The 17,463-nt window shown below is 47.0% G+C and overlaps 1 protein-coding gene across 1 annotated transcript; it reads right to left on the bottom strand.

Annotated features, from left to right (window-relative positions):
- Positions 1 to 668: 668 nt before the first annotated feature.
- On the bottom strand, positions 669 to 12,669 carry Tle7 (TLE family member 7). Its single transcript, XM_051201523.1, is given in 11 exon segments — positions 669 to 825; positions 1,278 to 1,351; positions 1,711 to 1,864; positions 2,009 to 2,150; positions 2,375 to 2,616; positions 2,706 to 2,918; positions 3,243 to 3,301; positions 3,476 to 3,498; positions 3,613 to 3,722; positions 12,513 to 12,603; positions 12,605 to 12,669. Coding segments are annotated over 11 exon segments (1,278 nt in total). The 3' UTR covers positions 669 to 720.
- Positions 12,670 to 17,463: the final 4,794 nt, after the last annotated feature.

The raw sequence follows: 17,463 nt of genomic DNA on the forward strand, positions 1-17,463 counted from the left end.
AAAGTTTGTGACCACTGCCATCACCTCCAAAGTAGCAAATAAAACTAAATCTGACCTAAAATTCTTTCCACTCTGTGCTCTGTGCTGTGTGAGTGAAAAGTGTCTCCCCTGTGTTTGAACACTTCATGGTACCATCTGGGAGGTTATGGGACCTTTAGGAGGTACAGTGAGGAAGGAGGGTGACGCTGGGCTCTTCCTTCCCATCTGCCTGCCTGGGCCCATGCTCCTGCCACCATGCCTTCCTCGTCATGAGACTCTCCCTCTGGAACTGTAATCCAAAAGTAACCCCTTCCTCCTCTAAGTTGCTTTTTGTTAAGAGTATTCCATCACAGTAACAGCAAAATGCACCCACCCTGGAACAATGCATGGGCCCTCTTGCTAAACAGACAGAAATGATCCATTACTATAACTTTGTTATCTGAAACACACAAGCAGGTTATTCTGGGGTTTTCTCTATTTTATTAATTATAAAGTCATATCTCATAAAGTTACCTGCCAAACACAGGTATCAATGAGTGGGGATGGAAAAAATAAAACAAACAAACAAACAAACAAACGGAAAAGACCCCAAGCCAGCCATATACTCAAAGCCTGGGATTACAGCCAGCCAACCATAAAGGCTGAAGTAAAGGGAGGCAGGTGTTGGAGATGTCCAGCGCTGTGAAGTCACACGGTCTGATCTCTTTGGTTCTCCGCTGGCAAGACCATAGCCCGCAGCCTTCAATACAAGAGCTGGTATACTGTGGCGCTTTCCTTAGAACCCGTGACCAGATACTGACTATCAGAGGACACGTCACAGCACAGAATGTCATAACACTCCTCGGTCTAGAAAAGAGATGTGAAGGACATGAAGGGTTGGGGCTCGAGCCAGACATGAGGACTTCATGTTTCAAGATTTAGGTAGATGCCTAGCTTCACTGAGCCAGGGACAAAGCTCAAAGTGAAGGCCATGTGTTTACAGGGTTAGTCCTCAGTCCCTACCGTAGTGAGGTAGTCCTTCTGTGAGCCAGCCCGGGGGGGGGGGGGGGGGGGGGGGGGGGGGGGGGGGGGGGGGGGGGGGGGCCTCTTCTGGCGGCCGGCCGGGGGGGGGGGGGGGGGGCGGGGGGCCGGGGGGGTGGGGGGGTTCCCCCCGAAACACTGGGGCCTTTGCCGGCCCTTTTTGCCGCACACCCCCCCGGATTTTTCTGTTCTCTCTGGGACCCATCACATAGGGATCTGGGGCCACAAGTTCTGCGTGCTTTAGTCTGTACGCCCACCCCCACTCCCCACCTCCATACCTGGAACAACCTTCGTAGAGATGGTGCCGCTAAACAATGAATCATATCATCCAGTGTGGCCACAAAATGGGTCCCTGGCAAAGGGAAGAGCAGATCAAGAGGTCAGAAACTGAGACTATGTTCTCTATCCAGCTGTCCTCAAGTAGACTAGGGAGAGAGCAACTATCTGCTCTGCCTCAGTTTCCCTGCTTTATAAAAATCAGATGCATGGCCCAAGCCATCCCTTCATCTGTTGCCACCAGAACCGCGCCCAGGACATGGTGAGTTATCACTGAACAAGAGGGACATGAGATGGGACTCCTGCCACATCTGTCTACCTGTACCTTCAAGCTGCATTCTAAACAGGAAGCCTTTGTGGTAGAGGGGAGCATAAGGAAAGGGGTGGGGAGAAAGAAGGTAGGAACCCATGGGAGTCACCTGGCTTCTAACTCACCACAAGAGGCAAACTTGAGGTTGTGGTGTTGTGTATATCTTTGAACAACAGCTTTGTACTTCTCTTCCCGGTGAGCATGTAGGATGACGATGTCACTCATTTTCAAGCCTGCCAGCACCCATTCCTCACTGGGGTCATGGGTGATGCTAAGGATCTGTGGGAATGCTAAGGTTAGCATTCAAAATTGCCAGTACCCTTGTTCAAGCCCTGGCCTCAAATTCTCACTCAGCACCTCCTCCCCACATCTTAGCCCCCACCCTAGAGTTGAACTGGGTCCTGAAGGCAACCAAACAGGCACCTCATGGCATAAGTTGTGTTGTTGTAGCTTCTGGTAGCTCCTCAAGTCCCACGAATACAGGGTGGTGTCTTCACCACCTGTCCAGAACTTAAAGCCTGTGATGTCCACACAGCGGGACCCATAGGGAGGAACTTCATGTTTCCTAGTGGGAAGATGACTCAGAGATCTTTAGAAAGGCCTGGCTCCCCCAACCCAGAATGTGGAAGGGTTAGAAGTACGGGGTTGGTTAGGAAGTACAGGGTTAGGAAGTCCCCAGATGCACCTTCCAGGCTGTTTGGCATGGCCCTACTGCCAATAAGGGAAGTGAGGTCTCACTCTCAAGCCCTTCCCAAGAAACACCTGAGTATCTCTGGAGAAAAGTCCTACCTGATCAAGATTTGGTTCTGTACATCCCAAATCTCCACGAATCCTTTGAAAGAAGCCAAACAGATGTGGGCATCAGAAGAGAGGGCTAAGGAATAGCACATGGGGCCTGTGGAGGCCATCTGAGCCCTGATTTGGGGTGTGGGAGCCAGGTCCCAGAGAGTCAAAGCCTGAGCCATTCCTCCTGTGATCAGACTCTGCTCATCGGGGAACAGCTTGCAGGTGAGGACACGATTCCGAGGGTCCTGAGGAAAGAACGCACTGTCAATACACTTTGCAGTGCTGATGGGAGAGACCCTGTCTGACCTCCCTAAACCTATTGAGAGCCCCTCACCTGAAAGTCCAGCTGGGCCTGAGGTGCTCTGTCTGAGGCATGCAACGCATCTTCATCCCACACTCTGATGTAGCCAGTGCCACACGTGTACACATGGCGCGGAGCACTGCTAATGGCAATAGCATTCACTCGCTTCCCATGGCGGAGAGTGCCAACCCTCCAGGAACTACGTGGGGACTTCCGCGTGACCACTGCCTCATCTGGAACTGGAGGCTGGGGAGATGACAGGACTGGTCAACCAAGGTGGTGGCCTGCTCTGTCCCTATTCCCCAAATTTCTAAGCTACTTTCTCACAACAGAGCTTGGTTCAGGGGTTTCCAAGTCACATCTCTTGAAGAAGTGACACTGTAGGCCAAAGGCCCTAGTTATCAAAATGGCAGGACAAGGAGAGAAGTCTCATTAAGAAGATGGTATCCCAGCCACCACTACCTAAGAGAAAGGGAATAGGAACAGGCAAACACACCACTTCTCCATTGGAAGGTGGGCAGGAAAGAAGGATGGCACCTGTGTGTCAAAACAGAATACTAAGGTACTTACAATGGCTTTGAGGAATGACCAGACTTCTTTGTTGAACAAGGATGAAGAACAGAACTGGCCTGCAGGGAGACAGCCACACCCACCTCTCATGGACCAGGTATCACAGTAACAGTCAGTCACAGGGTCAAAAGGAGAGCCTCCCTCTGACACCAAGCCAGGTACCTCATCCACCATCTCAACTCCAGCTTGGGCCACTCCCCTTCCCTGACCACACTGTCACAGCCTATACTTACCAGTCGTAGCTCCTGGTTGAAAGCTGTGACAGAGGACAAAGAAGGAGGAGATGACATGAAGTGTAGAAGTTTGTGTCGGGGCCTGTCCACCCAGAACAGTCCATCACCCTGCCCAGCCTTGCTCATGAAAGCCTTACCTTGAGCTGGTTCCTCCTTCTGGTTCTGCCTCTGAAAACCACATGGGCTGGAGCCCAGATTCGTCCTGGGCCTGGGGATCCCACTGCTGCTGGGTCATACTGTGCATTTCCTGATAAACAGGGTCATGCTGTATTGAAGGATATGAGGGCAACTGGGGCATTCCCTGCACGCTGTCCATTTGGTATTGTTCTTGTTGCCCATGATGAGAAAAAACCCCAGAGCTTTCCGGCATCTTCTTTATCTCCTCTGTTTCATCATAAATCCTGAGTATCCTGAACGAGTCCTCTTTCTCTTCACTCATGGTCTTGGGTCAATCAAGTAAAGAGACCATCTGGCTCTAGGCACCCAGAAAACAGATCCTGGGTGCCTGGTTCATCCTGATCTCCTGGACTATGAGAGAGAACAGAAAAGGGCTAGGGAACAGATCCATTCATAAAGGCTTGTTGCACAAGCATAAGACTCTGTGTGCAGATTCCCAGCTCTGTGTAAAAAGCTAAGCATTTACCTGCAACCTTGGCACTAGGAAGGTGGAGAGGGGGGACCCCTGGGGCTTGTTGACTAGCCACTAAACCTGAATTGGCAAGCTCCAGGTTTAGTGACAGACTCTGTCTCAAAAACATTGATTCAAAATAAAAAAAAAAAAATAATAAGGAGATGGTCCCACAGCCTGATGGCCTGACTTCAGTCCTCAAACCTGTGTGAAGATCCAGATGTGGTAGCACACATCTGTAATCTCAGCACTTCTACAAGATGAGAAGTAGAGACAGAATTACCCAGAAGCCTGAAGACCTTGGAGTATGCAGTAAAGCAACAGACACAGAGAGACCCTGCCTCAAAGTCAGATGGAAGAAGAGAACCAACTCCTGAAAGCTGTGCTCTGGTCTCCACATGTGCTCTGTGTCATGTGCACATTCCTATCCAAATGCACACTCACACATACTCACCCCACAAAAGTGTTTTTTTAAAAAGGTGGAGAATGATTGAGGAATATATCAACCTTTGACTCCACACACATGCACACACCTACACACACAGGAGCACATATGCATACACACAGACAGAGAGAACAGAGGGTAAAAAAATCAGGTATATTGTGCAGAGTCAGTTTGGGATGTTCTGAAAACACCTTGTTGGATGTAAAGTCTCAAAAGATTGACTGACAACTAACTTTTGCAGACATGACTGTGTTTCAATGTAGACAAAATGAAACTCACCCTTTAATTTGGACACACCCATTTCAAATGGAGCTCATCCCCAATGTACCCAAACCCTAATGCAACAGAAAATCCATGCAGAGACCGTGGGGTATCTCACTCACTACATGGGACAACATACAGGGGCTTGGGACCATGAACTGAAATATAAAATGCTCTGTTTGGTGGGAACGGGATGCAGAGTGATGAAGGCTTGGCCTGGCAATGATTGACATTTGCTGCACTCTGAGACAATTCTAAGATGGGAACAGATTCACACCTGTAGGCTGTGGAACCCTGTAGAAGGCTGGTAACAAATGATACATGGGAAGACTATACTCAGCAGCAGTCAGTACAGAGGAAATTGTGAAATTTCCAAAGAGGCCACTGCCCTCTTTAAAAAGATTCCACTCCAATTTGTTCAACAGCTAGCCCTAGAAATGTCCCTGGGAAAGCCCAGGCTTTTCTATTAAGGGAACCTAGCAAAAACCTCAGGGACATGGGTAGACACGGAGAAGAACCTTCCTTTCAGAACAATGGTTTTGACATCCAGGATCACTCCATGGAACCCGTGAAAGGCTCTAACAGGACTTTAGCAGAAACCCAGCAACCTGAAAATGCTTAGTTGTCTGTTGGCCCTGAACTAACTGTTTTACATCTAATTTTTCATTGCCACCATATGCTCTATAGTTATGGTGGGTTGGTTGATATTGGTGCTGAAGATCAAACCCAGGGTCTTCCTTGCACATGCTAGACAAGCACTCTTCCACTGAGCTAAATGCCCAGCCCTTCCAAACCATTTTATAGATATTGTTTTGAGACAAGATCTCATTCTGTAGCCCAGGCTGGCCTCAAACTTCTGACTATCCTCCTGCCTCAGCATCCCAAGTGTTAGTGTAGATTTCATAGGTTGAGTGGCTAGAAAGCATGGAGCAGCTCCCACTGTGTTCTCTCTGGCTCACTTCTTACCACTCACTAGTAGGAAGAAAGCAATATCCACCATAAGAACCAAGGCACATACTCTGACCTAGCACCCCCACGTCTACAAAACTATTCTGTAGACACAATTGGAGATATAGAAAACAATGTGTACAAGTTGGAGCAAAACCCAAACACCATAGGTGGAGACTGGTGATGCATAAAGTACATCCCCACATTGGAATAGTACACAGTAGTTAAAAGAGAAAGGACATATTCATTGGCATAGAACATTTCAAGGTATAATATTAGAGAGAGAAGTCACAAAGCTCAGAACAATGTTCAAAATATATTAACTTTGTATAAGAAAGGATGAAAATTGGAATTTATTTTCATATATGTATAAGAGATCTAGAAGTATAGCTGTGTTTCCAATATAGAAATTGGAAATCAGGAGAAAGGAAAAGGGGGTTTAGTTACAATAAGACCTGATACTGTCCTTTCTTCTTTGGGGATATTTCAACCCATATTATAAACTGTTGGACCAGGAGCCAAATTTGCATCTCCCCCAAAGCATAGCTGCCACAATTCCTAATTAGTTATGTTGTTTGATCACTTAACACGTTTTCTCTGAGAGGTATCAGGCCTTCTTTAACTAGGGACACCAGGGCTAGTTCAGAAAATAAGCAAGAGGGTACGAGCCTCTGCACCTAGCAGGATCCGGAGTGAGGGCCCTTCTGCAAAGTCCTCTTACAGGTCCAAAAAAGCTCAAAGACAATGAGACTACATAACCCGAGCTTCTGACTTCACGATAACCAGATTTTCACCGCAAAGACAAGACAAGGCTTTTGAAGGAGCCACTGTCATGGGTTCCCCTCTTTTCTCTCCAAGAGTGGTAAATTCCACACTCAAAAATAATCTGGGGCAGGAAACTCACCTCAGAAGGCAGGTCAAAGCCTAGAGATTGAAAGTGGGAGAGTAAAGTCCCAGCTAGGCCTGGATCCACCCTTCCACCCCCTGGGGGTGGGGGTAGGAGGGGAGGAGGAGTTGGGGGCTACCCTGTGCCTGAGGTAAACACCCGCCTAACAAATACTGAAGCCCTGGGTGAGCAGCCGGTCAGGTGTTTGGATCCTGAATGGCTGGTCAATATCAGGGTGTGGCCACACGCGTGCTGAGCTCCCGTGTCTTTGGGTGGAGAACTTACATGGACTAAGTTCAGTAGGTAGAGTGAGAAACTTCAGGGGTTTCAGCTGTGGTTTCAGCTGACCTAGAAGAGCCAGTCTTTGGTCAAAAGGCGCTTGCTGTTAAATTCCCACCTCCTTTGCTCCTAGAGCAGATCTCCAGTAAGCCAAAAACAGGGGCTCAGTGGAAGGAGGGGCCATTCCCTCTCCTTCTCCCTGCTCTGGCTCTGTGCCTGCCATCTTTTACCAGAGTTTCTGAAATAAACCACTAGAGCAGCCTTGCATTTCTGTGGCTCTCTTGGCTAGGGATTCTTCAATTGAGTCCTCTGGAGGCCTTGATGAGAGTGCAAGCCCCACTTCCCAGAAATGCTGATTCAGGGGTCAGGTGCTGAGCATCTACACTTCTGAGCCCGTGCTTGGTGATGAAGATGGTGGCTAGGAGAAATGTTTGTGGTGATGGAGATGACGGGGAAGACTGGTGTGGTTGGGATGGGAGCAGAGATAGAGACGGGATTGGTGGTGGGGATGGGATGGGATGGTGATGCGGCAGAGGTGGTGGTTGGTTGTAGATGGTGATGATGTTACTGCAGTAGTGGTGATGGTGGTGGTAGTGGCAGTAATGGTCGGAAAGCTGGTAGTAATGATAGCAGTAATGTTATTGTGCAATAATGTTAATGTTATTTAGCAATAACAGTGCTGCTGTGGCGGTAGTGATGGCGACAACAGTGGCGATGTGGTAGTGAACATACTGATGTTAGGTTCTGCTACTGGTGGTTGGAGCGCCATGTTTGAGAAGCTCTGTTCAACTCTTCTGCCCACTGGTTCCTTCCTACAGGAGGGCAGTTGCTAGTAAGGCCGGACTCTTCTACTCTCATTCTGTAATCTGCCACCTGCCTGTCCTCTCTCCTCACTAAATATTCCACTCTGGTTTCTTTTTTTTATCCTTTGACCTTCTTTTGAAGCAAAATCTTGCTTAGAAGTCCCAAAATCCTGTATCTTCCTCTCATCCCCCTTCGTCTTGTCCCCAAGACTTCTGAAGCTGGCTACTACCTTTCAGGTTACTCAGATCCCTTAGCCTGTCATGTAAGATGCATCCACACCTACTCTCCTATTTGTTCCATGCATCTGCCACATCTGACCCACAGTTTTGTGAGCAGCATGTTCCCACCATGGGGCTTTGCTCATGCTTGTCCCTCATCTAGGAATGGTGTTTCCTGCTCACTTGTGTATCAGATAGATGCCCCCTTGCACTCTGAGCCAAGCTGGTGTCATGGACCAGACACCAAGTCAAAGCCAAACCCACATCCTTTGAACTTGGCATAACACCTTGAGGAGCTCCTGCACAAAGGGGTAGACACTGTCTGTGGGCAGTGCAGCCCTTGGAGGAAAGAACCTCTAGAAAGGGCCACTGGGTTTCCCATACAGTGGCACATGTTTATCACAACCCACTGTGTAGCTACATAAATCCCTGTCCTGGCACAATCTGTCTCTTGATGAATTATGGTTGCATTGATTCTCATAGGAAACAGTGAGGCAAACAGGGCCTTGGTTTGCCCCCAGTTTGGAACCATAAGAATTAATGGGGGGTTAAAATTTGAGAACCATTCAAACACCTTTCAATAAGGGTAGCTATAGCCAGGAGTGGTAGCACACACCTTTAATCCCATCACTCAGGAAACAGAAGCAGGCAGATAGAGACCCAAAACAAAACTCCCTACTTAGACCAGGCTGGCCTCTGCCCACTGAGTGCTGGGATTAAAGATTCATCTCTCCTACCTTCTAAGATATTTATACTAACGTTTTAATCCCCCACCAGGTAAAAACCTCAGTTTACAAAAAGATCCTGCTACAGTTTCAGATTAAAGTGACTGATTCCCTCCCCACTTCATTTCCTTTGTACTATTTAAAACTAGCCAGTCTCAGACCATGAGATCAGACCCTAGTCAATGGAGGAAGACACAGACAGTCACCACCAGCATTATAGTAAAAACCAAGGGCACTTCCAGCTTGGGGTGCTTGCCCTTCCAAGCAGACTCTCTTGATCAAGAGTAAAATCTTGCCTTGTTGAGGCATTTCTGTTGGAGGGGCAAAAGTTATTGCCCCCTGGGCTCATTTCTAAGAATCTGTTTGGGTGTTTTGCCTGCATGTATGTCTGTGAACCACATGTGTGCAGTACCCAGAGGCTGGAAGAGGGTGTCAAATCCCCTGGAACTGGAGTTATAGATGGCTGTGAGCCTCCATGTGGGTGATGGGAATCAAACCTATGTCCCCCCTGGAAGAGAGCAGCCAGTGTTCTTAACCAGAGTTATCTCTTCACCTCTCCCATATGACTTACTGAGCCATAAGAGGTCCTTATACATTCTGCAGATATGGGTGTATGTACACTCGCATATGTATGTGGTGTGTGTGTGTATGTATATGTGTGTGCTTATGTATGTGTATGTGTGTATGTATATGTGTGTGCATGTATGTGTGCATGTATATTGTGTGATATATGTGTGTATGTATATGTGTATGTATGTGTGTATGTATATGTATATGTGTGTATGTATATGTATGTATGTGTGTATGTATATGTGTATGTATGTGTATGTGTGTATGTGTATATGTATGTATGTGTATGTATATGTGTGTGATGTATGTGTGTATGTATGTATATGTGTATGTATATATGTGTGATGCATGTGTGTATGTATATGTATGTGTGTATGTATGTGTGTATATATGTATATGTATGTGTGTATGTATGTGTGTCTGTATATGTATATGTATGTGTGTGTATATGTGTGTGTATGTGTGTGAATGTATGTGTGTATGTATATGCTTGTGTATGTATGTGTGTATGTATGTGTGTCTGTATATGTATATGTATGTGTGTATGTATCTGTGTGTATGTATCTGTGTGTGTATGTACATGTGTGTGTATATATGTCTGTATATGTATGTGAATGTATATATGTATGTATGTGTGTGATGTATGTGTGTATGTATATGTATATGTGTGTATGTATATGTGTATGTATGTATGTGTGTGTATGTATGTGTGTATGTATCTGTGTGTGATGTGTGTATGTATATGCATATGTGTGTATGTGTGTATGTATTATGTGTGTGTATTATATGTGTGTATGTACCTGTGTGTATGTATATGTGTGTATGTATATGTGTGTGATGTATATGTGTATGTATATGTATATGTGTATGTGTATGTATGTGCGTGAATGTATATGTGTGTGTATGTGTGTGGGGGAGGTTGTGTTTGTGGCTTCTCCATGTTGCCCTCTGTTTGAATGTCCCAGTTCAGTATTCTAACCTTCCCCTCCATTCCTATACTATCTCAGTGACTGTCAGTTCAGTTCTTAGCAATCTATTATGTGCTCAAATGCACAGAAGCTACCCTGTCCAGGCTGTTGGGAGCCAAATGTCCTCCTTCCTCCTCCCTCCCCACAACTGGGTGAAGACTAGCCCCACGTCCAGCACTTCTAAGTCTGTGATTATGATCAAGTTTGGCTCCTTCTGAAACCTCAGTTTCCTGTCATATAAGCTTCCCCACAGGATAGCCATGTGAGAGACTGGGCCATTTCACGGAGCAGCATGATCTAGTCTCTAGCCTTTCTGGAAATCCTGGCCACGAAGCTGCACTCCCTGACCACAGTGACCTCAGTACCAGTGTCTGTCTCTCTGAGCCCCAAATGAACATGTATTTACTTGGAATCGGTATTGCTAAAGGCTCTCACTGAACTCTTGGCCTTGCCCTCTTTCCTCGCCTGTCCACTATGAAGCAAGCCAACTCTTCCTCCAGAAACAGAAGTTTAATTGCATCATTTCCAGTCTTAGGAAAGCTGTTTATTATTAGCTCCATTTTCAGATGGGAAAACTGAGGTTCCGGCTGATAACCTGTGATGATGAAAAAGTTGTAAAACTGGAAAATGATGGTTGTTGCTCAATACTGTGATGTCGACAAACTGTATATTTTATAGAGTTAAAATGGTGGGTTTCATGTTATGTATATTTTACAAGGAATAAAAAGCCAAAAAGAGTTAAAGGCCTGTAAATTCCAATATCGTGAGCTTCTTCCTCTCATCCATCAAACACCAACCAGGTAGTTTGGTCTGTGGTTTCTTACCTTGGTGACCCTAGAAGGGCCAGTCAGCTGCAGATGTCCCCTGCCCAGGGAATACAGGTAATGAGGCAATGAAGTACGAGGAGGTGAAGGTGTACCCCCAGCTGATGGGTCAACCACCTATGTGATATCAGAATCAAGAGCATTGGTCTGCAGACCTTTATTTGAGGCTGCACCCTCTGGTAGGACAAAAGTGGAGCAGCTCAAATCTAATTTCCATCTATGTGGCCCCTTGCAGTTCCTATGCAGTCCCTTAGATGGCTATGCTCAGAACATTGACCCCCTCCCCCACGTCGGTCCCTGACTCCGGGAGCTTCTCTTTCAACACAGTGCCCCTGTGAGAGTCACCTAGACACTTGTTAATTGAAAATGTATAAGTGATAATATCCACAGGTACCAAACACCTTCTCTCTTCCTGTTAACAGTGTGAACACCTGCAGTTCCAAGTCCAGAGGGCAGTAAAGAGTAAGCTGCCGGCACAGAATGGGGGGGGGGGGGGAGAGACACAAAGGAGAAGTTACTTTTGTCCTGAGCCCTTCCAGAAGGAGGGGATGACATCGGGTCAGGCCACTCCTCACTATTCATCTGGTCCTTTGATGTCACGGGAAGCCTACAACTCTCCAGTCCTTAGCAAGTCTCCTTTCAGACAAGCACACGACGGCGGCGGTCGCGTCTCACACAAGGTGATGTCCTTATCTACCCCCCGAGACTGAACACTTGCGTTCCAAATCCTACCGTCTGGCTTCTGTCCAGAATTCTCCTTTTTCTTCCTAGACACCTTGAGCTAAGCCTTGAGGCGACACCCCTCATCACAGCTCTTCTTGTGAGCTCCTCCGACTGAGAGCTGTCGCATTACTGGACTGCCAGCCTTCTTTAAAGAGGCTGCGGTGGGCTAACAGGCGCGCTCCCCTCTGCCGCCGCCCCTGCAGCCCTCTGGTCTCTGCCGTCTCCCCTAGGAGACCCCGGGGACATTTTCCCCCCCACCACCTCAGTCCCAGCTACTCGCGGTCCTGGATCTGAGGCAGCTGTTGAAGGGCTTCACCTCAGGTTCAGAGCAGAGGAAGAGCCTTCGTGTGGCCGAAGAGACCCGGCAGCCACACGCGGTTGATTTGGCGACTTGCTTCCCGCCATGCTGAAAGCGCCGGGGCGAGTTGCTCCACAAGGAGGCAGCAGAAGTGGAAGATGACCCTCTCAATGGCGGTGCCCGCCCTCCTCCCCGTGCAGGGTACCCCCAGACTCCCACAGGGGGCTCATGTGCCCGTCCCCTTGCACCACGACACCAGCAGCAGGCCCAGACAGCGCTGCGCGAGGCCCTCCAGGAATGGCGGGATCTGTGCAGCTGGGTGCATGCAGCTCCGGCCTGCCTGAGAGGAGCCCTCGGAGGCCCACGCCCTGGTGACAAATGGGTGGCCCCAGCCCGGGTGTGGGGTGGGGAAATAGAGACTGGAGGACACGCAGGGGTCGACGACAGAATAGTCTCTTACCGTGACTGGCTGCAAGTCTCCGGGGGCGGGGCCGCCACAGGAGACACTTGGGGCGTGTGCACTTGAGGGAGGCTTCCTGGAGGCTGCGACAGAGGGTGGGTGGGATTTCCGCGGCCGATAGGGGGTGGGAGCCACACCTCAGGAACATGGCAGCCATTTGAAGGCCCGCCCTGCTGTGGTAAATGAAGCTAGAACAGGAAGCAGGCACTGACCCCACAAACGAAAGAGTAGGCCGATGACTCCTGCCTACCATTCTGGTTCAGGCCTTAGAAGGGCGCCCCCAGAAGGCCGGGAAGGTGCTTCAACTGCGGGGAGCCTCCTGGTCTGTCGTGTGTGGGGGAACTTGCCCAGCCCTGTGGCTATGTGCTTTTCCCCGAAAAGGCCAAGATCAGCTCATCTCCCGTTGTCTGATTCTTAACCAAGTGGAGGAGGTTGGCACACATTCTGGAATAGAACACAATGCTCCTCGGTTCCTGCTCAGGTCAAACAATAACAGACAAAAGTACGGAAATGGTCTGGAAGGTGGGAATCATTCAGCCTCTTCCCAGAAGTCCCCCTCAGACTCGGGTATGAATGCCCAGGTGTTTTGTGAGGGTGACAGGTTTGGGTGGGAAGGCACTCTATGCCTGAGACAGATGTACTGATCCAGACTGAAGGAAAAAGATTGTAACAGCTGCCCATCTGGACCTAGAGCTCCTGGTGAGAAATGTTACAGTGTAGAAACATGAATCCTTGGGGCTGAGGATCCTGTTGTCATTGTAATGCATCTATTAGGCTGTGGCTGCTGTGGCTGGGGTACTTTCCTGGTGATGAGGCTTGATCATCGCCTGAGGTTCTGCAGGTGACAGATAGGTTCCTTTACCTGCCAATGCTTGGAGTCTGAGCAGATAGACCTGCCCTGGACAATAACAAACCTACAGAGAGGGAGAAAATACCACTGACCATCAAAGCATACCCTTCCAGAGGCCCTGGATCAGCCACTTCTCATCTTGGCCAAGACTCTGAGTCCCAAGTTTACACGTTTCCATTGGTGGCAGATCTGGGACATCAGACCTTCTCATTTCAGTGCTCTTGGATGTGTGCCTCCAAGAAAGCAGGCATCAGGGCTTGGGGATTCCTGTTCCCTCTTTGACTTCATCCCGGATGCCAGCAGCAGATGGCCATGACCTGGCTAATACAGGTGCAGCAAGCCCTGAGACAGGATTTTTTCCTGGGGAAATGCACACATCTACTCACCCCAGGTAGGGAGCCCATGCCGGACCAAAATATGGTTACCACTCAAGTTCAATTTGATGAATCAGTGAGTTTTGTCAGAGTTACTTATAAGAGCAAAAAATGACTCAAAGACAGCTGTATCACCAAAGCCCACCCCAGCATGGGTGACAGCTCACAAAACTGGACACCTGAGCTCACTGCACAGCCTTCAGGCAGCTCAACGGGTTGAAGAGCACCCTTTCGGGTGCCTCAGTTGGCCTGCACCTATTCCAGACAGCTTGGCTGGTTTCTGCTTCCTCCAGGCTGCTGGTCTGATCCCAGAGTCATCTTTGTAGTTTAGCTTCCTACTGTCTGGAGGGGATTCTCAACTTTCATTGCTTACTCTGGTAGGGAGGAGCCTAGTGAATCTGTCAATTTTAGGGACTTCCTGGAGCTTCTTTGAGTGGTGATCTTCCTGTTCAAGGAGCTTCTTGCAGGATGGAATGTTTCCTCTGACCTCTCCCCCGCCTGAGATTAGATACATGAGCCATTGATTTGCTGTGTACAAGAGGGTGTCCCATCCATCCCTGGGCCTCAGTTTCTCCATAAGTAAAATAAGGACTTGGACCCATGGCTTGTGGCCCCTCTGAGTCTCATAGTGAATGATTTGAAACTACTCAGTCCAGCACAAGTGGCCAAGGGAAGGAGGGGTCCAGCTCCTTTCTCTCTCCAAAGTATGATGGGGGGGGGCGGCTTGCCTCTATCCATGGCCACCTCCCAGGAGAGAGTCAAATGACACAATGGCATCCTGAGACACTCCACTAAGTAGTCACCAGTTGATAGGGATGGCTTTTTTGAAGTACTCAGGGCAGCACTCCTGGGCCAATATTGGTGGCTAAAGTTATAAGAGCAGAGCAGGTATGCTTTGGGGCTGTGGTGTGTATTATGTGTGCTTCTGGGAGTCTGTGTATGTGGAGATTTGTGGAGGACACTACCAGTGGCAAAGTCTTTGTGCACACCTTTGTGTCAGTGGGAGAGAGACTTGTAGACTTGACTTTGCACCCATGTGTGCAAACACAACTGGGCAGATGATAATCAGTCTTCACTTCCACACTTGGGAAGTAGACCCTACTACTACCCCATTTGGCACACGATAAAATAGGGCCTGGAAGTATGGAGACACATTCCTCCAACCTCAGCTGGGAACAAAGAAATAAGATATCCAGAAAATAATGCTTTTGTGGGTTTTTAAATATTTCCCCCAACTGTCCTCTGACTCTCTTGGGGGATACATTTGATTTGACTATCTAGAAACAGCTGAGCCTCAGTCTTTTCACAGCCCTACAAACATAGTCTGCCTGGCCGAGACAATGCCTACATGATGGTAGTTCCTGGTGACAACCGCCCTGCTTTCCAGAGCAGACATCTGCCTTTGACCTTCTTCTTCTTACAGCTAGGTGTGGGTATTTACTGGTAATAATTTTTTAAGCCACATAAAGATGGAAAATACACAGATTCTGGACTCTGTATGTTATTGTGTTGTCTTTAAATTGTTTGGTTGCTGAGGAAAGAGCAACAGCTGCTAACAGACATTTGTTTATAAATTCTTCTGGATTAATCCAACCTATAATTTTAAAATTCTTTGACTTCTAAATTTAAGTCCAAGGACAGGTTACTTTGGGGAAAAGGTTTTGTTTTTGTTCCACAGAAAATGAAAAGCTGAGGGTTCCTTCTCCAGACTAACATGGTTTGATCAACCAAGACCCCCTGAAGCAGTGGCCCAGGTGATCCAGCATCCAAAACAGCTGAGACAATGCAGCCTCAGACTACAGCCAGGATTTGGCCAGGTTTCTGGGTTTTCTCAGGATTCCATGGTATTTTCATAGATCCCAAACTGCAGGAAGCAGTTTGGTGAGAACGACACCTAAATCCCCAAATATTGTTTATAAATGGGTTTCTTATTTAAATGGGGTTGGTTATGAATGGTTAATGACCACAACCAATCTCTAGCTAAAAGAAAAAATGATATAGAAATAAATACTTTGTATTGGTATGGATTTTGACTTATTGATACAAATTTATGGTCAATTTGTTATAGGTATATTTCTACTCCTGGTTAAGTATTGTGTTTATATAGCTCATTTAAAAATGTAATGTATAATTAAATACAGATTATATATAGTCACCAATAGTCAAAACACAGTTACGTTAGGTTTTCTAGATATACAGAAATATCTTTCAAATGGATAGATATTCTTCAGACTTTTCAAACCTACAGAATATGGTATTTAAAATGGTTTAGGGTTTTCAAGACAGTGATACACAACTGCTCCTGGAAACACTAATATGTCAGAAAGGAAGGTGGGCATTGAAGAAAGTCGCTATGGAGTTGCTTTCAATACGGTGAGATTAATTATTTAGACAAGAAACTGCTCTTTGCCTGGACTGTTTGACTGAATGGTGTATAAACTGGACATGCAGGACTGCTGAACTTGAGGAAACATGATGGGACAGTCCTTCAGGGTTCCTGCTTCATGGGAGAGTCTGCTAGACATTCTGCAGGACACAGAGGAAAATGACTGACAAACTGCCAATATAGGTGGACAGTTTAAAATTTCCCGCTTCACCTAGAAGTCTGCCAAACACATTAGGCCTGTAGGCTGAAGATGGATGCTTCAACATTACAGAAGAACTTCAGGCGACTGTCCAGGCAGCAAGATGTCTCTTTCAATTCTAGAGGTTATATATTATCCTTCTGAGGTCTTTGATGGAGTTGAAGGTAAATAATTATGGTTATTATCTTCCTTAGTTATGATAACAGATAAGTTAAACATAAAACTGTAGACTCACAAAGATAGATGAGAGAATATTTTCTTTAAATGTTGCCAAAGGTTAATGGACTAAATATTGTTAACAATAGTTCTTACTTGATAACTGTTTTGTTATATATAATTTTACTATGTTAAAGTTAAAACCTTCCTTTTTATTTAGACAGAAAAGAGAAGATGATGGGGGATGTCCCTCTGTATATGTTTCTCTTGTTGGTTGACTGTTTGGCCTATAAAGGCAGGGCTAGGATACTGGGAGAATTCTGAGTAAGAGAGACAGAGAGCTGCCAGCAAGAGACACCAGGTAGAGACCGGGAAGATAGGACCAGCCAGGCGTTCTCTCATAAAATAAGACTATGTGGAAATATTTAGATAAATAGAAATGTGACAGGCAGTGGTGGTACATGCCTTTAATCCCAGCACTCAGGAGGCAGAGGCAGGCAGATCTCTCTGAGTTCCAGGCCAGCCTGGTCTACAAAGCTATACAGAGAAACACTGTCATGGAAAGGAACAAGCCTATCTGCCCCCACTTCATGCTATACAAAGAAGTTTTCATGTTACCACACTACATACTAAACTTATCAACATGGTGGAACAGAGACTTGGTCTGAGACATATGTAACCTGAGATATTAGATGTTGCATCTCTCTTCAGACTTTCAGCTCTTCCCCACAGTAATTTTACAAAGTACATTCTTGTTTTGTTTCAAGACAGGGTTTCTCTGTGTAGCCATAGTTGTCCTGAAACTTGCTCTGAAGACCAGGTTGGCCTCAAACTCACAGAGATCTGCCCACTTCTGCCTCACCAGTGCTGGGATTAAAGGCGTGTGCCATCACCACCCCACACAAAGTATATTTTTATTGTGCTGTGTAAGCAAGAAATATTAGGACTAAGCTCCCTCATAAAATAAACAAATAACTACTCAGTGA

Source organism: Phodopus roborovskii, unplaced genomic scaffold (assembly GCF_943737965.1).
Source record: "Phodopus roborovskii unplaced genomic scaffold, PHOROB, whole genome shotgun sequence".
NCBI classification, from domain to species: Eukaryota; Metazoa; Chordata; class Mammalia; order Rodentia; family Cricetidae; genus Phodopus; species Phodopus roborovskii.